The following is a 21,766-nucleotide window of genomic DNA, read 5'->3' as shown; positions in this document are numbered from 1 at the left end:
TTTGATATATAAATATTATAAAGAAAAATATATCAATAAAATAGCTGATGTTTATATTATATATAAAGGAGTTATTAATTTCAAATATTTTTAACATAATAATATATGTAAAATATATATTATTATAGAATTACATATTTTTATTTGATTTTATGAATAAAAGATACATTAATTAAAAAGATGAATTAAAAATAAAAAAAATGAAAACAATATATTTATTAATTAAAAATAAGAAAACATGAAATAAAAATTACAAATGTGTTAAAATATGAAATATGTTAAAAACATTAATTGGAAATAATAAAAAGCTTAAAACAACATGAAATAAAAAATACAAATGTGAGTGGGAGAGGAATCGAACCTGTGACTCAAAGACAAGACCATGAACATTTAATCATTTAACCGAAGAAATTAATTATATTTAAAAAAAGTCAAAAAATGATATATAAAGGGAAAAAGCGCTTCCAGCTGGATGCACTTTCTAGCTAGACCTGTTCATGGGCTGGGCCACCCAGCCCAAAGGCCCGCCCAAAAAATGGGATGGTTTGGGCAATAATGTTGATCGGAAAAATGGGCTTGGGTAAAAAAATAATGCTCGTTTAAAAACGGATTAAGCCTCAGGTAACGTATTTTTTGCTCGGGCCCAACCCAAATTCACAAAAGGACGAAAAAATTGTTATTTTTTGTTGTTGTTTTAATGTTATTTTCTTATTGTTTTCTCTCTATTTTGCTACCATTTCATTAATGTTACTATTATTTTGTTGTTATTATTTGAATATTGTATAACACTTGTTTTATTGTTAATTTTGTTATTATTTTAGAGGCATTTGTTTGTTAAGTTGCATTTATCCTAGTCTTATTCAAGTATACATATATTTTTTAAAAAATTATTTTTAATTTATTGGGAAGTATTTATTCTAATGTTTTTAGTATTTTTGATATATTATATATATTTAAAAATTATATAAAATTAATATAAACATTAATATGGGTGGGTCGGGCTGAGATTTTAGCATTTTAACCGGGCTCGACTTGGGCAAAATTTTAGGCCCATTTTTTGGGCTGAGCCCTAACCTAAATTTATTGTTAGGCCCAACCCAAACCAGGCCCAACCCATGAGCACCTCTATTTCCAGCAACATATGTAGTACTTTCACACACACTCTCTAAAAATCGGCCTATTTCCCTAAATTTAAAAAAAAAATCTATTTGGCCAGTAATTTTTTTTTGGCATGCTAATTTAGCCAAAAATCTATCCTTCATCATTATCCACTAGATCTTGGTGAAATTGCTATCCATGTCCTCACATATTCCAACAATAATTCAATTTAATCTTTTTATTTTTAATTTTTCACTTTGACCCCAACACTTTATAAAACCTTATAATTTAATCTATACCTCGGTTTAATATCTCCTACTACGTCAGTCTTTTAAATTTTCTCCAATCTCCTACTTCCTTCTCAAAATTATATTATTACAAGCAAAGAATTTTAGAGGATATTACATTGATAATAAGTGAGACTTACCTAAATAATACTATCTACTTTAAAATTAAAATTTAAGATTGAAACTTGTGAATTTGGCCCCTTGTTTTTTCCAAACTTAAATAATATATTGAAATACAAAATAAATCAGCAGTTGTGAATTCAGTCTGCTATGGGATGGACGGTGTTGAGTAGTCCTCGCTTAAAAGGAATTAAATACAGCACTTGCACCACAACATTATATGTTCAAGTATACTATACTAGCCTTCCTAGTAGTAGATCTCTCGTTTTTCAACAATTATTTTGGGAAATCTCTGACCGGTTGAAGTGAAACAAACCTATATAAATAAATAAAAAAGCATGAAGAAATTTGTTATAGCAATTCAGGAATAGGTTCCAATACAGGTATCCAGGGCCTGTAATTCCCAAATGGGTAGGCAGGCGGAGGAATAGGAACCCCCTTCATACATTCCTCAACTTCCCTATCTTCCGGTAAAACCTTAGCACCATTTGTCTTTTTCTTTCGACGACAAGCTACTGCTATGATGGCCATATCCGCATCCGCCACTTTGCGATGAATCCTTCCTATAGGGACCAGAACATAAACTTTACCTACCAAAAGTTCATCGTCAGCTCGCATAGCAACCGGGCGACGGCTTCGTTTGAGCTCTTCCACGGGAGAGATGATGTACCCAGGTTCCTCAAGCAGAAAGTCCGCTGCATTTGCTGGGAGCTTCAGTATCCGCAGGTTCCCCTGAGCATCAATAACCTTGGCAAATTTGTTAAGGCTGGCATCCTGGATGAAGCAGGTGGATGTGTAGTTTCCCATGGGAAGCTGGAAGTTGTTAATTGGTGTGCTTCGCTATAACTCGAGTTTGAAGCTGCAGACAGTAAAGTAGTATTTGCTATTACTATGGATATTGAGAGTAAAAGGATGTGAAGGCTGCGTGGGTATATATAGAGTGGGAGGAAGAGGGAGAGTCAAAGAATCGAAGGCAAAGTTATAGGAAGATGAAAGAGCAGTTGTAAATTGAGGAGAGGAAAGGCGGATGCTGCCAGTAGGGTCTTCTGCTGCTTTTGTTCTTTGGTATGGAAGGTGAGGTTTAGGTGTTCAACTCAAGCGTGTGTGACTTGGTATCTTAAAATGTTTGAATGACCTCACCTTTACCCACTCACCATTTTCTGGCAGCCCCCTTCTTTAATAACTGATGAAAAGCATTACATATTTTCTTCATTAACACTCTTCCTGACTAGGATATATTATGCTCAAACTCAACTCAATATTTATTGGAGTTCAAATATTTTAATACTATTACATTCTGGGTGATTTACAAACAAAAACATGACCTCTTTTCTTTCTTTCATTCTTTCATTTTTTTATTTTTTTACCTTTCCACGAACTATATGTAAGAATTGTGTTTATTACCATGTATTATAACCAAAGGTTAATTCAATCCAAGATATTGCTTATTTAATCAATTTCTGGATGACAATTGAGACGGAGCCGTAACTGAACTTTGACTAAGAGTAACGGTACTTTCCATGGAAAGATTATGTTAGTTTACTGAGAAAACTACAATAGCAGAGACTCTGGTGCCACAAGTGAATTTTAACATTGGTAAATCCTGTCACACGCACCCACTTAGGGGATAGTTCAACTTCAAAAAAAATTTGGTGAATCCATGCGTTTCTCCCCATGAAGTTGGGTGTGATGAGGAGGAATTAGATGACCATTTTACTACTTAAGCCATCCTCATATCATCTATTTGTGAGTTTAGGGTTCCCCTACCTAAGGTATGGGCTTGGGTTTCTTGGCCCATTGTACTCTGCTGGTTTATTGTTTATAAGCCATTTCCATTTGTACCTGCTATCATCACTATTTTTTTTTTGTGGAATTGGAAGGTTTTATGTTTCAAAAACAAAATCTTAGATTTGAGCAAAGTGAAAAAGAAACTGTAAATCACCCAAAATTTTAATATATATTTACATATTTACTCTGCAAGTAAAAAAGACGAAATCCCAACCCTACAATGTGTAAAAGGCAGCCTCGGTTAGTACATTTTGTTTATTTGGTTATCGTAGTTCCCGGTAGGGCTAAAAGAAACACCAATTAAATTAAAAAATCGAGTCGAGTCGAATCAGTAATTTGATTAGGATATTTTTATAGTTCAATTTGATTTCGAGTAACTGATGTTATTAAATCACGCTAATTCTGTTCGATTTCAATTTATTTTATTGAACATCGAAAAATTAAAAGAAAAAATAAAATCTATTGCTTCTGAACTCTAAATATGACTTTTTTTTATGTTTTTACATATTATATCATTAAATAAAAAATAACCTTAAATCTAATTTTAATGTCAATGTCTCACAAATTCATTGCTTATTTATTATTATTGTTCAAACTTTCAAGAATTCAAGTGTGCATCTCTTTTTTACCTACCATGTTCAATTTTCTATTATTGTTGTTAAAACTTGTAAAATTTTAGTTATCATTATTAACATTTTCAAGTTGGGTGTTTTTTGCTATCATTAAACAGTAAGAGTTATAAAATATAAATAATTTTAACATTTGATTATGTTTAGTGAAGATTGAGAGGAATTAAATTAAAGTTTAATTAAATTTTTAATAAACATTTATAATGATGGATTTTATAAATAATTTTTTAGATAAATTAGTTTTAATTTGAAAAAGATTAAGAAAAAAAAATGGAACTGAAGTCATCCATACTTCCTGATTAATTGATAAAGGATTTGGTTTGGCTTGGTACCCTAATTTGTTTCTTCGATTCATTGGTTGCTTGGTCTTGCCTTGCAGGGTTCCAATTTAAGTAGAATCATGAGAGTTGATTAACAAAATGATTAGGTTGGTTCTAAAGTGAGAAAAGATTAGGCGAGTGTGAGCGTCCCCCATTAGCAGGACCAACGAGTGTGGACCAACCCAAATTCAATCACAAGTAGGCTACATTTTCCTTTCATAGGAACCTGGCCAACAACCACCCAACTTAATCTTAATCCATTTAGCAGTTATAGTACCTCCACTGATCTAATAACTTTGAACCTTGAAGCTAAGTATTACTACTTCACCAACTTAACCTTCCCTTCTGCTAACCATACATACGCTCATTCGTATTTTATTCCCACAATGATTATATCATTAGCCGACCTTAAATTCCCAAACTAAAAAAGAAAGAGATGGGCCTACTGACAGCAGCAGTGGCTGAATGATTGTTATTCCATCTAGTTTGTTAAATAAAAACATGAATTAGGCCTTAATAATTAAGTGAGCAAGGCAAGATATTGTATGCACGCAAGTAATTAAGACGTGGATTCCATTACCCTAATCACTTGAAAACGGACGGTGAGGGCGAGTTTGATGAAGTGGACCATCAAAGCGCATGTCAGTGCCGCCCACTTGGTGCGATTGCGTCAATTTAGCTGCTGTGCCATTTGTGAGGGTTAAAAGTTGGAAACTTCAGTCGCGGCCATTTTGTGATCAAACTAAGCATATTAAGCCAATGATTTAAAAATCTTAAAGTTTAATTGACCTGGATTTTTGTAATTGAGTTGGTAATACCAATTTAAGCAATAGGTTTATATATTAATTGAATATGATTTGAAAATATAAGGCGTTCTAACACATAATTATGGGAAGAATACAAATCAAAATTGTGCAATTAGGGAAAAGGGAAAAGACGATAAGATCGACAAAAGGATAAGCACAGATGTCAGCATCCTAAAAATTCTAAACATAATTTATTATAGTTGAAAAAGGATATTATCCAGTGTCAAAAAGGAGGGTCCCATCCAATGGAACCGCACAGCTTTTCTTTTTTGGGTGTTTTATTTATATTTTAAAAAGCGGTGCCCCTTTTTTAAAACTTCTGGAGTCGTTGATACAAGATCCAACGACTGAAATTCAAACCCAAAAGAAACTCTTTTCGAATTGGAGAACAGAGGGATCCTGGGTAACAATGATCAACTCTATTCCCATTTATTGAAAATCATAAATAATATTTAATACAGGGATAAAATATATAATTTTGTTACATTTTTTATTTTGGTCATAAAACTTGTTAGTTGTTACATATTGTTTTCCATTTTAAGCGCACATCGTTAAATGTAAATTTTCATTTTCATAATTAATTTTGGTATTTTTTTTTCAACAAAAGGAAAAAAGCTAAAGTTTTTATATAAAATTCCTTCAGAAAAAATATAGAGATTTACATGGAAAAATCAATTTACCTTTTAAAAAGAGTAATTTTAATTTCTTTCTTAGTAAAAGGGAGAAATTAAAAAGATGAAATGAGTGATAAAATTAAAAACTTCCAGAATAAGTGTAAAACAACATTTTTATTAGTTAAAGTAACAAATAAAACTTCATGTTTATTTTTTTTGAGTCATCAAAATGATGAAAAACTAGGTAGTTCACCCTGCAAGAAATTTTGCAAGGATAGATTATGAAACATCATTTTCATAATTTTAAAATATATACCACCATATATATTGGGAAATGATAACAATACAACAATGACATTTTAGAAAATGAGAGATGCAAATGAATCTCAATCCAACTTGCGTATACCTCCCTTTTTTACCAACAACCTCTTCCCTAAAACATTTCTTTGCGTACAGGTTATATCAATATTTGCTTCTTGCCATACTTCAATATATTTCTTTTATTATAATGGTAAAATTATGAGTTAAAATATATTTATGGGCACCAATTCAATTAATTTCTTATGTATAATATAATATATAGATCAACAATCATTTATCTTTAAATAATATATAACAAAGATAAGAGTTAATTCCATTGTACATCCTCAAATTATGATCGTCATTTTTAATTGGTCCCAAATTTTAAAAAAATTCTATTTACATTTTCAATTTATCAATGTTATTATATAATCAAGCTTCTTCTTTTTTTTTTGTTATTAAATGACACTTCAAACATTATGTAGCTAATTTAAAATGTAAATTTTAAATAAATAGAACATTGCCGCATAAATTTTAAAAATAAAAATTAAAAAAAAGAAGAGTGAATGATCAAACTATTGTAAAAGCTTCAAAAAAAAAATTTAAAGTTAATATTTTTAAAATATCTATTATACAATATTTGTTTTTATTTTTAAATCATGTCACTTAACAAATAAACTAATAATTTTAATAATAAAACAATAGTTAATGTTGAGGGTGGCTCAAATTTTCATATGATTTACCTTCTTTCATATCATCTTTTTACTAGCTAATATGTTAAAAGTATTTCCAACACGGTCTAGAAGCAAGGAATCATACAACTCAACCCAAACCAAGCAAAAACCGCGTTATTCCAATCCCACAACTACATTTTGATTTTAAAATATGAGCTTTCTTCTTCAAATTGTTTTGTTATATTTAAAAACTTCTCTCATAATACATCCTCTATTTTTTCCTCTAAAACAATTACTCTACTTTTAACGACTTCTTTTATTTTCTTAAATTTTTACAATGTATTATTTCATATTTTTTAACACTTTACCCTAAAATATAATGGGATAGTTGCTAATCTTCTCTCTTAACCAGGGACGAAGTCAGAAAATTCATTTTTAGGGACGATCGAAATTAAATTCTAATTTTTACGATAGTAAAAATATAATTTCATTATTTTGACAGTCTATATCTTTATAATTTTTAAAAGATTAAATTAAAAAAATATAATTTTACTTTTATTAATTTAAAATTTTAAAAAATTTAAATGAAAAATTTCCTATTTTAGGGCCTCTATGCTCCTGCTCTTAACTATTTGGTTGAAAATTTGATTCCAACATATAGAAATGGAGCATATTCATTGATCGATCATTTACCTTTTTAAAAACATCTACGATAAAAAAGCTAATCATTACACTACTAATAGCGAAAACTTTAATTCGGACACAAAAAAAAAATCTACACTAAAAACCAACCTTCCATTTGAATGAATAAATGTTAAAAAAAGGAAAAAGTCTAATTTTGTTAGATAAAAAAATGACATGCATTTATTTTGGGTTTGACCATAGAATTGTTTGCATGAAAAATTATGCGGAAGCAAGTCAAAGGCTTGGAGTTTACGGGGCTTTAAAGTTTAAACCGCGTCATTCGTTGAATAAATATTAAATAAAAATGAAGCCAAATATTTATGTAATTTTCACTTAATAATAACGCAGGGGGGCATTTGTGGAACTTCGATACCCGTTTCTTATATTTAAAGTCCAGTTGCTAGAGGAAATAGGGACATTTAAAAGGAAAACAGAGGATAGCCAAATTTGAACATCAATAATAAGGGAAAGCAAGTTTTGCAAAACAGAGTAAAAGGGGGAAAAAAGTTGAGAACAAATGGGAGATATTATTTTGTTTGTCGATAATTCCTCATCGAATTCTTCAATTTCACTCTGTAGAATTTGCCATGAAGAAGAGTTGGAAAGCTTTAAGAGCTTGGAAGTTCCTTGTGCTTGTTCAGGCACTGTTAAGGTAAAACGTTTTTCCCCCTTTCAGATTCCGATCATTGGGTTTTCCTTGTTTTGATGATTTGATTTTATCTGTTCGCAGTTTGCTCATAGAGATTGTATACAGAGATGGTGTAACGAGAAGGGAAACACGACTTGTGAAGTTTGTCTTCAGGTCTGAATCTTAATGATCATAGCAATAAAAAAAATTGTAAATATTTTCAAATTTGGTTATTATAGCAATTTGTTGTTTCTTTTTCTTAATTGTTGTGTTGATACGAAACGGGTTATTTGTTTTCTCGAACTCTTGTTTTGGACCTTGGGGTATTCAAAACTTGTTTCAATCTTTCTTTTTGTCCAAGTCTCCCTGTCATCTTCCATGTGGTTCAAATTGGTTGCTATCGGATTCTTCATTATCAAACAAACTAAAGTATGGTTTCCAATTCTGGTTCCATTACTTCATTTAAATATCAATATCTCAGATTCCTGGAATTCTCTTAAAGAATGTTTTTAAAGAACTATTACTATGATTTATTTTCATCGGAAGTTTAAAATAAATAAAAAACGTTTCCAGAAGTTTATTTAATCTTTATTCAAGCGTTGATTATGAATAAAAAATTTTAATTGTATAATGCAGGAATATGAACCAGGATATACAGTAACAGTTCCTTCAAAGAAGGCTCAGCTGATTGAAGATGCAGTAACCATCAGGTATAATTTTAATTTTGTTTTCTCTATTCGTAATTTGTTGGTAATGGCGCAGGACTTGCCAGCTGCTGCTACGGTTTGAAAATTAATAAAAAATTTATCCACTTTTTAACAAAAATGCATTCAACTTTATTTTATTTTATTTCTTATTTAACGTAAAAAGTTAGACATGCCTTTCCCCTAATCGTTTTTGTTGGATCTCAGAGATAGCCTACAAATTCCAAGAACAGAGGTTGAAGCAGAAGAGCAAAGATTAGTGGCATTGGCTGAGGAAAATGAATTGTCCGAATGTACTTCAGCTGCAGACAGAGGGGCATCTTGCTGCCAATCATTGGCCCTCATTGTATGTCTTTCATTTCTTTGCTATATCAATTGAGAACAGGATTTAGTCCAAAATCATCCCACCGGTAACAGGTAGTTGACATTTGATTATTATTATCGTGTTAATGTGTTTTTGGCAGTTTACTGTCGTCTTGCTGGTCAAACATCTCTTTGCTGTGCTGAATGGCGAAACTGATCATTACCCATTTGCACTTCTTACAGTATGTACCCTATCCCTTTTCTCCGTATGATCCTAAGAATAGTTTTGTAGCTTTTTCTAATCTATGTTTGTTTTTTTTTTGGCCTATTTTGCAGATATTGTTTTTTAGAGCTACTGGCATTATACTGCCAATGTACATATTGATTCGGGTAATTACAGCTATTCGGAACAGCATTCGGCGACAGTTGCATGTCAGTTCCCTATCTCATTTACCCTTTTTAAACATCAACGTAATTATTTACAAAATCTGTAGCTTCAACTAAATACCACAATTTTCACAGGTTACCGACGAGGATATCTCCAACTCTGATGATGAAGACAATGTTGAGCAGCTTCAAAATGTCTGACAATCTTACAACTATACATATATACAAGTTTTCCAATCACTTCCCACTTGTAATCCCAAATTCCCCCCGATTCTTTTAGAATGAAAATATGAATAGAGCCCTCAAAGAAAGAAATATGAATAGAGAAAAGGAAAAATATTAGAAAAAAAAACATGGATTTTGTGTACAGATTGGTGGGCCGTAGCTTGTTTTTCTTTTCTTTTCTTTGTTTTTTTTAAAAGGAGGATTATAATTTGCCAATCCACCCACCAATGTACTATATAATAAGAAATTTAAGAAATGCCAGGAAGGGCATAATTGGTGCTAACCGCCTTTTTTTTTGGGGGGGGGGACCAACCAATATGTACATGCTTTCAAAATAATGCAGTTGCTCATACACCAAAAAGAATTCTTACAAGTTCAGTTGATCAAAACCCTTAAATCCTGTTGGGTCAGAATTTCTCCATTGACAAATAGTAATTTTCCATTCAGGAGGCCAAAACTAGCACATAAATTCTATGACTCAATGGCAGGCGGGCACAATGCATCTCACACGTTCCAGCTCATAGTGGCAGGGTTTGGTCGACCAAAAAGTTAGAAAGTAGTCGCATCATATTCATATTACTGTATCTTAAAGTGGGCAAAACGAATGATTGACAATGGCATAACTATCAAATACATCATCAATTTACTAGGAGATGGTTCCATTGATGTTGCTCTCCTATATTAAAGTTAAGTCAAGGAGCTAACAGAACATAATTGCCATCAAAAGTGTTTAAACCTTGAAATACATTAAAAGAAAAGAAAAAACTAAAATTGTGCAAATAATTGATTAATGGTTCGAAAAATTCATTCACCAGATTCGCTATAAACAAACGCCTTTCAACAAAGCCTATTCTATAAGTTTGTAGGTAAATACGAACAAATTCAACGAAAAGCTTATAGGAAAACGTGTGAAAACGGTAAAGGACTAATACAAGTAGAAAAGCCATAAATATAAGCACTGGATAACTTTTGTGCATGGTTATAATTTGCTAAAAGGCTCCAAGAAATACAATTCTTGATAGGCTGATGGGGTTCTCTCCTTTATCCTTTTTTGCGTGTTCTTGACATAAAAAACATATCTACTTAAAACAAACAAGTACAAACATGCTCCAAAGTCTATCAGTTCCAAATCTATTTCACAATGCATTTTTTGTTCAACATAATGCTATAAATAGTTGATTCACGTTTCTTCAATGACACAGGAGGGTGACAAGGTTGAAAACTAGAATAATTCCATACATTGTTTTTTACCTAAGTACTAGTTGATCTTAGCTTTCTTGGGCTTGATATTAGACTTCTTGGGTTCTTCTTCTTCGTCGTCTTCAGAAGAGCCTTCAACCAATTCATCAGGGACATCATTGGGAACGTTGTGTTTGGTAATATAATCCTTCAATATGCTCATACTTTCTTCTTTCATTGAAGACAGCTGCTCAGACAGAGCACCGACCTTTTTTGCATTCACTGTGTAGAATTCAGAACCAAGCCTAAGTGAGGCTTTAACTTTCGGTTGACCCTCCATTATCACAATCTCTACAATTTTTAGGCAATTCAATAATTAGTAGAATCCCACCAACGCAGGCATGAAATTTATTAATCCAGAAGCCCCATAATAACTAGAACAGAGATGAGTATGAAGGATTCTTCCCTTGTTTTCAACTATACTTTTTTTGTTTCAAGTTTGTATGCATTAATTGTAGAACTGTTGCTCTATAACATTATTCACTACCAAATTGGGTAAAGGAAATGGGCATAAATGCGGAAAGACGAAAAAGGAAAACATAGAGGAGAAAGAGAATACATTAGTTACCCGAGAATCAAAGAAGCTCTTTCTTTCTGGGTGTGAGTTTCTCCGCTGTTCCAAGACGGCAGGTGTTACCAAAGTTTTGGCGTTTGGCTCTAGATTTAGGGTTTTTGATTTTGTTTGAAACGACGCCACTTTGACTTCTCTAGCCTCAAATTCTGATAAACCGGGGGCCAAAGTTCACATTTGAGTTTTATCGGTTTGTTTTTTATTGGGGTAAATTACATTAATAGTCACTTAACTTTTAAAAAATAACAAATCAGTTAATAATATTATCTAAAAGTAACAAATCAATCACCACTAACGATATTAGTTACAGGTCTAACGGAATAGATGACGTGACTAATTAACTTGCCACAGTGGAAACCCAATTTAAGAACCAAAGAGAACATGTTGTAGGATTTTCTTTTCTATAAAAGGAAGAGATGAAATCAAAGACAGGAATAGAAAGAATTTTAATTTTTGGGTTAATGATTTTATGGGTTTTTTTCTTATTGTAGAAGAGAGATGAAAAGAGAGATATGAATTAAATTCTTGGGTTAATGATGGTTTTATGGGTTTTAATTTGTGGGTTAATGGAAGTTTTTTAAATTTTTCGTTAATGAACTTTTTGGGTAAAAATTTTATTTTATTTTTTTCTCTCCCGTTAAATGCCAACTCATTTTTCCATTAGGCCTGTAACGGAAAATAGTTAGTAAGACTGATTTGTTATTTTTTGAAAATTGAGTGACTATTGATGTGATTTATCCTTTTGTTTATTTAACGAAATTTTTTTGTTGTAATGATATTCATTGTTGAAACCAATAACTAAGTTTTTATGTGTGAGTGCTTTTCGAATAGATGAATTGTTAACTATAAAATGTGCATCATTTTTTTTACGAAGGATTAAACGCCTATTAAGGGATCATTTATTTAACGAAATGATTGAGAATAAAACAACTTTTCTTAACTAGGTAAATTTTTGGGTGATTAATATATGAAATTTCAATTAATTTATCTTTTGAGATTATTAGTTGTTACAGGTATAATGCAGCCTTCTTATAAAAAATAAACATATTAAAATAAAAATTACAAGACAAATTGGTTGAAGAAAATTTTAATTTATATTTTTATAATTTTTAATAATTAAGCTTAAATGGGCATGTAGAGACTCGAATCATCTACTTATGGCATATAAGGCATTTCTCCGCATGTCAAGCCCATTTTTATTTACATGTTCTATATTGGCACTTTTCTTGAGCCTTGTAAATATCACCAACTAACGCGCTCTTGACTCTATGAATTAGGCCTACAAGGCATATGCTCGTGGTATGTAGGCTCTCAACAGATTATTAGAGATAAAATCTTTTATTGAAATAAAACATCTTCGATTGTTGAGAGATTGATAGACTAGTCAATGAATATCATTAGAAAATTTTCTTTTAAAAGAATTCACTGATTTAATTTATTTATCTCATTTTTAATTTTAAAAGTAAATTATATAGACTTGGTGAGGTTTTCAGTGCGGTGTGCAACTTTTTGGGCAATAACATCGACCAATGATTATACAAGGATATTGAGAATGTGCTGGCCTTTGGTTTCGAGATTGGAGGGTGCCCCTTCCCTTCTTGCTTTTTTTTTTCTTCCCTCTCGAGTTGGTTATTAAACTCCACTCTAAGGCTTCAATGTCCTGTCATTATAAAAATGATATATGATTTATGCCAAATGTAACTACCCCTATTTTTATTCACAAATTTGCTTATATATTACTTACAAGCCAGTTATTAAGAATCACTGCAAAACATGTTTTTCATTTTAAGGATTTAACAAATCCTGCACAACTCAATTTTTAATATTAAAAATATAAAATATACATATATCTTTTAATTCTTAAATAAAATAGGATATATTTTGAAGAGATTATTCTTTTTTTTCTTTGAAAAGTTAAAAAGATTATTCTTTCCTTGAAAAAGAATTTACCTACTTTGTATTTTTATGATTTAACAAAAAAAAAATCAAATGGGAAAAGTATTATCATATTTATTTTCAATGTATTTTAAATTTAAAAAAACTGAGAGTTAAAGTAAAATGACAAGTCTTTTCTATATTAACTAATAAAGTTAAACTCATGACCAATCGTATACCCCATTCTAAATAAACATACAAAACCAAAATAAAATTTCAAAAAATGAACTACCATCCTATTTTTTATGGCTTCTGCTTATTTCGATTTTATTCAGCATTTTATTTCTGACGATTGGCGAAGCTTGGTCTCTCTAAATTGTGGACGTACATGCTAACTGCAGGGATGTTGCATCTAAGCTCTGTATCTTCGTCCTTCAAAATGACCATCCGATCAAACTATTTTATACTTAATTCTATTCAATTCAATTCTCACATAACTATTCCATTACATCTCTATTCAATTCCAACAAGCTAAACATGAGCTGAGAGGGAAGGGTGAATTCAGTACGATAATGCAGTAAGTTGGACAATCATCATCTCTTTCGCTATTAGTAGAGAGTAAAAGTTGAAACAGAAACGTTTTTTATCTTGCTGCATGTGAAGAACATAATCACTTGCAATCTTAAAGTCAAACAAGGTTCAAACTCAACTCTGCAAATACTAACTACTAACTTAAAATGGTACAGCGGACAACTATCTCTTAATTTCGAACTTGGCAGCAGATGGATGCAGCTTACTCTTCCAAGTGATTTTATAGCAACTTCAAGCATCTATAAATCGGATATCAAAAGTGTGGGGATGTATCTGCCACACGTTTAAGGCAGCATATTCCTCTAAACATTCTTTCAACTGAGCTTCGCTATATCCCTGTCAAATCCAAACAAAAAATCTTTAAGCTTTACATAAACTTGACAACCAAAATTATACATTTCAGTTTTGAGTGGCATTCATTGTGGAATAACATTTCACTTTCCCAAATAATAAGCAACAATAACTCAAGTTCAACTGTTTGTATCGAGAACAAACCTTTCTAGATATCCAATTCAATGCATGGGCATAGCTCACGTCCATCTTGTTAGCCCTTGCAGCTTCATCTCGTAATATTGAATATATATCAGAAATGGCATCCAGACCAGACTTCTGACGATCATCAGAATACAAGGAGAATTTTGACATTTGCATCAGCCTAAGAGCCTCATCCACATCACTCTGGGCCACAGTTTCAGAGAAACGAAGCCGTGCTAGTGCCTGTGATAAAATTATATCAACTTCATGTAGATTGCAATTCCAACAAAAAGAAAACAGCTCCACCCAGGAGCAGATGTTTTTGCACAACACACTCTTATTGTCAATCTACATGGCATTCTTCTTGACGAATGCTCAGTAAAGTAAAGAAAATCAGGACTTACTGCTGATATTCGAAGAATGCTCAGTAGGGTCCTCACAGTAGTATAAGAATGAGGTGTACTTGATTTAGCTTCTTCTTGACGAATGCTGGAATAGGCTGTAGCAATATACTCTTCTAGCTCCTTTGGAACATTAGGAGACAATCTTCTTGCAGCAGAAATATATGCACTGCAAACAAAAAACATAAAACCAGATAAAATAATAACTAAAGAAATCAAGGCTTCTAGACAAAAATCGTGACAAACATGATGCTGGAACTTCAAAGAAAATCAAGATATCAATACATGTAACTACCCAAATATTCATAAAACAAACAGGAAGAGTCAACTATAAAGTTCTTAAAAGTTTTCCATGTAAAAGCAATTACTGTGCTTACCGAAGAACAGATGGTTCAAGTGGAGTGAAGCCAAGTGCAGGAGATTCTTTATTCTGGTGCACATAAACAACATGCCTTGCCATCTCAAGATCACTATCCATATCTGCTCGATCCAAGATCAACCACAGAATATCAAATCTTGACAGAAGGGCTGGAGGGAGATTGATGTTTTCAGCTGGCGTTCTGCGTAGGTCATATCTTCCCCTTCACAAGTTATATGATTCAAGTTAATAAAATGCTCTTCTTTTTCTCCCCCCCCCCCGGCACCCCACTTATTTCCATTTCAGTTCATGTAGGATAGTTGCCAAAAACAATAAGTCGCAATAAGAATTAGAAAAACTTTGAAGGACCTGAAATATTTTTACCAGGCTGGATTAGCAGCAGCAAGAATTGCAGTTCTTGCATTCAAAGATGTGGTGATCCCTGCCTTTGCAATACTCACAGTCTGCTGCTCCATAACTTCATGTATTGCTGTTCGATCAGATTCATCCATCTTGTCAAACTCATCAATAGCACATATACCCATATCTGCTAACACCTGAAACAGAACCAAGATGTCTCTCTTAAACCATAGGAACCTTGAAAATAATAATCAGATAAAAGGGATCATATTTGAGACTAATGATAATTAGATGAAACAGATTATATTTCAGATCAGATATATTAAATGCACGTGTAAAACAAAACCAACTTAAAAGTATAACTATTAACAGAACAAGGCATAATTTGTAACATGGGTGATACAGACAAAAGGTTGGCATGATATACGTGGTCCTTACTGTAAGCAATTATTATTGCCATATTCTTCTATGCTTTCTCATACCATAAACATATCCACTTGAATACAATAAATTATAGTACAAAGAAAAGAACACATCTCACCAGGGCTCCCCCTTCCAAGACCATCTCATTTGTGACAGGATCTTTCTGCACAGCTGCAGTTAGACCAACTCCACTGCTTCCTCGGCCAGTGGTATAGACTCCCCTGGGTGCTACATTTATAATGTGCTTGAGAAGCTGACTTTTGGCAACACCAGGATCACCCATCAAACAAATATGCAAATCTCCTCTGATCTGCAATGTAACCAAGTAATTCATTGAAACGCTATTAGTATGTTCAAATGAGAAATACAAATGGAAGCAAATGGTAGGTATTAATTAAAGAAGATTCTTTGATGGTAGGAAAGAAAAGGGGGTGATGAAATTGATGCCATATAGCTCAAGGGCATAACTTGAACTCTCCAAGTAAAATAATAATAAAAGGAATTGGCCAACCTTTGTAGTGAGCCATATTACTAGTGATAAATGATAAGCAAAAAAATTACTGCCAACAAATACAATAGAACATAAGGCGACATATTACCTTCATCCCATCCTTTAGTTTCCGGTGTGGAGCACCCACAAGAAGAAGAAGCAAAGCTTTTTTAACATCTTCATGTCCATAAATTTCAGGTGCTAATGACCGTGCCAACTTGTTATATATATCACCATCCTCAGCTAATCGTGCAATTTGCTCTTCTTCATCTCCCCTAAGTTCATACCTGCACTTGAGGATTATTGAGTGTAAATACATGCTCGCACATATTGTAAGGATAGTTGAAAATAATTTGTTTCAGTGAATGGAGACAACCGAGACCCCTATATCAGATGTCCTCTATGCAAGCTAACATACTGACTTTAGAAAGCATAAAGATGGATATTAACCACAAGTGCCTTCCAACGATGAGATCAGAAAAGCAGCTTACTCTTCATATTTTTTCTTGAAATGGGTGACAGACATGGCTTCCAAATAGGTATCTGCAACTAATCCAGCACGCATTGCCCTAAATCCAGTGTAAGGAATGGGAAGAAAGATGCCTGATAATTCAACAACATCACCTGGAGCAACCTGAATTTGACAAACAAGGTAACACAAATTCATTGTCAGCAGAGTTAGATTTCATTATGAACAGTATTGATGTTGTCCCCAGCCATGAAATGCAGTGTTGCAAGGGAGGAAAGGGGAAAGGAAACAGGTGCAATGTCTACATAAAGAAGTTTCAGGAAATCAATTTTTTGGCACTTCAGCTACATGTAATCAACGTGACAACCAACCTTTCTCGTCATTTCCCCTCTAAAATGAACTGTCATAGACCGCGGAATGTGGCCTTTGGGAACATGCTCCGCCAACTCTTGAATCTTGGCCTGGAAAATTTAATATTACATATTACAAACAATGCAGAGTAATTCATTGCTATTATCTTAAAAAACCATGTTGATCTATAACCTCTTGGAACTTCAAAAACTTGGATGCTCTAAGTTGAAGGTTAAGGTTCCCTTTTTTCCTGTTCACTGAACAACGCCTTGAGGGGCACTCATACAAGGGCAGGAATGCTCGAGCAGTTACATCCTGTTTGGCACACAATGGAAAGAGAAAAAAATGTTACAGGAAAATACACCAAGCTAACATTTTAAGGTCCCTTGCAAACCAGTTAAAAGGATAACTATGTATATGATATCTAGCTTAACAAGGCACTATTTTTAGATTACTATTCAACTATCAAATTAGGCAAAATTGTATTAAACGAAGAAAATATATGTTTTTTTGGTAGAAATATATTCATGTGGTAGATGTTATCCCATTCCAGGACCAAAGCATGCTGCAGGTTAGTCAAAACTTACATTTGACTCATAAATCGACAACAAATGACTTCAGGCATCCAGAATCAAATATAAGCCTTACAACTGAAGTATATCATCCTTAGCATCTCAACCAATCCCTAGTGGCAAAGAGAAAATTTAATGCTTAGACATAAAACCTGACAATTAGTTACCTGATAAATTTCACAACCACATTCTTCACATGTGTAGACAGCTACCTGCATCAGAGGCTTAACATCCGAACAACGAGTCACAATACCAGATATTCGTACAAGCTGGCCAATATATGAAGCCTTCACCTCCCTAATGGTAAACGGCCTCCCCTTTGAAGGTGCTCTGATATAAACTTCACTGGATAAAAAAAAGTGAACATAACCAACGCAGTTCTAAGTATCCTAAAAAGAATCAGTTCTCACACAATTTAAACAGCGTATGCGCATAATAAAGCATGCTAAACATATCTCTCGTACAGATATCTTAAAAGATCAAATTATTAAAATACTAGAATAAGTTCTTCCCACAAAATTTCCACTAATGCACACCATTTTGGGGGCTTCCACTTAGCTAGCCACCAATTGCGACAACAAACTTTTGAACTTAAGCTGTAAGCAATGGAAACTTTTTTAATCCCAATGGTTTAGTCATATTAACTCTTTCCTGTACCTCCTTTTTTTTTTCTTTGCTAACCAACATAAACTCAAAATTATTATTATTAAAACCCAAAAGGGTAGAAGTAACCAACAGGTTAGTAAAACATGAGCTCCAAGTGCACTGCTACAAGAACAATAAAATGCCAACATAAACTCAGCAATTATATATTATCCCCTAAAGGAAGAATTTAGGACACGTTTAAATGTGTCAAGAGTAAAAGAATTAGTTCTTGAAGCATACTAGTAACGTTTAATCTCTGGAGGCATCTTCTGACGCGGATCAGACCCATCTGTATTATTGGTAGCGTCCTCGGCTCTCTGTGTCATCAATATATCATGATCATCATCATGAAATGCCTCAGTAGGCTCCGGTAAAAGCTCGTCAATTGTACCTGCGAAAATTTCAATGTATCTTCGAGTGTTCTCAGTAACCCGCTTCAAAAATTCCTCATCCAAGTCTTTATACTGCAAAAAGGGAATTATCAGCCAATGAAATAAATTAAGTTTTAAAAAAACTAAAATAAATTAAGAGGAAAATAGGAAGAATCATACGTTAAATAGGTCCTCGAGATCGATCTGTACAGCTTTAATTTTACGATTCGCGACCTCTTGCTGAAATGGAGAAAAGGATAAGGGTTATAAATAATTAGGCAAGAGAACAAAAAAAGAATACAAGTACTATTTTCCTTTTTGTATTCAAGTAGTAAAAAACAAAAAGAGATCTAGGGTTTAGAGTTGGTAAGGATGAAGGGAAAGAAAAGAGGGAGGCTCACAAGGATGTCCATGTATTTTGCGTCGCCATTTGCGTCTGCGAAGTTTGAGATGAAATCTTTGGCGATAGCTGTCGATAAATTCGGGGGGAAAAGAAAGCCAAAAATCAGTGAAGGGATGATGCAGCGGAGATAGAAAGAGGGATGGGGGAGACGAGTACCTTTGTCTGCGTCGAAGTTGAGGTCCTTCATGGTTCCTTCACTGAACGTGTGAATGAAATGAGATAGTGAACTGAGCGAGAGCGAGAAAAGAGATGTGAGGGAGAATATGGGAATTAGGCAGTGAAAACAATGAGATTTTGGCGGCAACAAGATGAGGAGGGAAAGAGGGTTTGGGCGGGAAAAATGTTGATGCTATGGATACGGTACAGCCAGGTGTATTTTGTGAGTTTGTGAGAGAGTGGGTGGACGGTCATGTGCGTTCATGATGATTCTATCAACATTATGGGCCGTGATTGATTTTACCGCAGAGCAAGAAGAATAAAAATAAAAATTTGTGACTGCTGGGATTCGAGTCCAGGTCTCTACGGCCACAACGTAGAATTCTAACCACTAAACTACAGCCACTAGGTTATTTTGGTGGTACATTTATTTGAATTTGACAAAGTAACAAATAATTTTTTTTATTAACACTACTCATAAAATAAAAAAAAATATACTATTAATGTAGCGAATAGTAATCCAAATTAACTAATCACTTTCCAAATGGTATCAAAACATAATCTGCTTAATCATTCATTTCAACCAATATTATTTAAAGATTTTGAATACATTATAATAATATAAGGTTACAAAAATAATGATTCCTATGTGGCATAATTTATAAACGGTCATTTTTCACAATAATAATCTATCACGTGTCGTTGGTAATTATATTTAAAAAAATTAATCCAAAGCAAATTCTTTATATTTTTTTAATATCTCAAAAAAATTAGAATAAAAAATAACAATTTAAGGCAAATCCTTTATAAAGATATATTTTCATTAATTCATTACATGTTGCTTACGAAAAAAACAAAAATAAAAAAAACAATTCATGTTATATTTTATTTGTTAATTAATTTTAAAAAAATTATATTTATTATTCATAATATTGACGCATTTAAATTTATTTTGTTTTTAATATATTATTATACGTTATATTTTTGTTGAATAAAATTAATAACTTTTATATGAATACAAAATTATACATATATAAATGTACTTTATTTTTATATCAAGTTTTTGTGTGATATTTATCTTAAATAATACATGCTCTAAATGTGCATATATTGAAATGTGCATGGATGCATTAAATATGCCCTAATTTTTTTAAAATTAATTATAATCCTATCTATAATTATGTTAAATAAATTATAAGAAATACAAACTATTAAACAAATTGACATAAATATATAGGGCAATTTACCAAAAAAAGTTTTTTTTTAATTATCAAAATGGGCCCGGTATTTTATTATTTACCAGAATAGGCCTTTTTCGGCAAATCGCATCCACGTCAGCGCGATGTCAGGGGACGTGCTAGGAAGTCGCGGCCACGTCAGCGCGCTTTGTTGACGTGGCAACAAATCGCGTCCACGAGGGGGCGATTTGTTGCCACGTCAGCAAAGCGCACTGACGTGGCCGCGACTTGCCCCGCGCGTGAACAGTGCAATGATCAAATTTTTGACCCTTGCCCCCCACACGGTCACAAAAAAAAAACTATAAATACCCCACCCCTTTTTTTTCATAAACTAATTCTCTCTCAAATTTCCTCTCAATTTTCAGGACTTACTGTAGCAAAAGCGCATCCACGAGGGCACAATTTCACAAATTCTTCTCAAATAGCATCCTGTTTGAAGCGATTTTATACTATTTGCTCAGAAACGTCAACTCGAAATTATTTTTTTCAGGACCTACCGTAGCAAAAGCGCGTCCACGAGGCCGCGATTTCACAAATTCTTATCAAACATCATCTTGCTAGAAGCGATTTTATACTATTTGCTCAGAAACGTCAACTCGAAATTATTTTTTTAGGACCTACTGTAGCAAAAGCGCATAAAAATGGGCGCGACTTATTTGTTTACTTTTTTTTACAAAACCCTAAACCCTAAAATCCAAAAACCTAATGTGGGAAAAACGGGCAAATCGCGTCCCCCGTAACGCGCTACGTCAGGAAATCGCGTCCACGTCTGCGTGCTTTGCTGACGTGGCAACAAATCGTCCCCTCGTGGACGCGATTTGTTACCACGTCAGCAAAGCGCGCTGACGTGGACACGATTTCCTGGCACGTCCCCTGACATTGCGCTGACGTGGACGCGATTTTTCGGAAAATGGCCCATTCCGGTAAATAATAAAATACCGGGCTCATTTCAGTAAATTTATAAAAAAATTAAGCTTTTATTGGTAAATTGGCCAAATATATATAGTAAATTTTTAAACTTAAAATATATTTTTTAAAAATAACTTTTACCTTCCACAATATTAAAATTAATTTACATCAATTTTTTAAACTTAAAAATATGTTTTTTAAACAAATAAAACATTAATTAATTTAAACAAAAACAAAATTTAAAAAAGTATTATATTGATGCACACAAACAACTCGCTCCAAACACATTTTTAAAATTGCATC

General features: G+C 32.9%; 2 protein-coding genes and 1 long non-coding RNA gene across 3 annotated transcripts; 1 reads left to right on the top strand and 2 right to left on the bottom strand.

Annotated features, from left to right (window-relative positions):
• The first annotated feature begins 7,731 nt into the window (after window positions 1–7,731).
• LOC107912325 (uncharacterized) lies at window positions 7,732–9,850 on the top strand. Its single transcript, XM_016840442.2, has 7 exons — window positions 7,732–7,972; window positions 8,051–8,122; window positions 8,585–8,658; window positions 8,860–8,998; window positions 9,117–9,197; window positions 9,292–9,387; window positions 9,478–9,850. The coding sequence occupies exons 1-7, from the start codon at window positions 7,838–7,840 to the stop codon at window positions 9,541–9,543; spliced, it is 663 nt and encodes a 220-aa protein (XP_016695931.1). The 5' UTR covers window positions 7,732–7,837; the 3' UTR covers window positions 9,544–9,850.
• Window positions 9,851–10,672: 822 nt separating this feature from the next.
• LOC107912326 (uncharacterized) lies at window positions 10,673–11,719 on the bottom strand. Its single transcript, XR_001688124.2, has 2 exons — window positions 11,375–11,719; window positions 10,673–11,097 (listed from the first exon to the last, which is right to left on the bottom strand). It is a non-coding gene; the product is annotated as an uncharacterized lncRNA (long non-coding RNA).
• Window positions 11,720–13,834: 2,115 nt separating this feature from the next.
• On the bottom strand, window positions 13,835–19,506 carry LOC107912324 (DNA replication licensing factor MCM7). Its single transcript, XM_016840441.2, has 15 exons — window positions 19,317–19,506; window positions 19,159–19,226; window positions 18,938–18,997; window positions 18,627–18,850; window positions 17,909–18,086; window positions 17,362–17,484; window positions 17,190–17,279; window positions 16,841–16,983; window positions 16,459–16,636; window positions 15,978–16,169; window positions 15,461–15,633; window positions 15,096–15,299; window positions 14,722–14,887; window positions 14,339–14,560; window positions 13,835–14,179 (listed from the first exon to the last, which is right to left on the bottom strand). Exons 1-15 carry the CDS (start codon window positions 19,345–19,347, stop codon window positions 14,075–14,077), a joined length of 2,157 nt encoding a protein of 718 aa, XP_016695930.2. The 5' UTR covers window positions 19,348–19,506; the 3' UTR covers window positions 13,835–14,074.
• Window positions 19,507–21,766: the final 2,260 nt, after the last annotated feature.

Source organism: Gossypium hirsutum, chromosome D11 (genome assembly GCF_007990345.1).
Source record: "Gossypium hirsutum isolate 1008001.06 chromosome D11, Gossypium_hirsutum_v2.1, whole genome shotgun sequence".
NCBI classification, from domain to species: Eukaryota; Viridiplantae; Streptophyta; class Magnoliopsida; order Malvales; family Malvaceae; genus Gossypium; species Gossypium hirsutum.
This window is presented reverse-complemented; position numbering and strand designations above follow the sequence as displayed.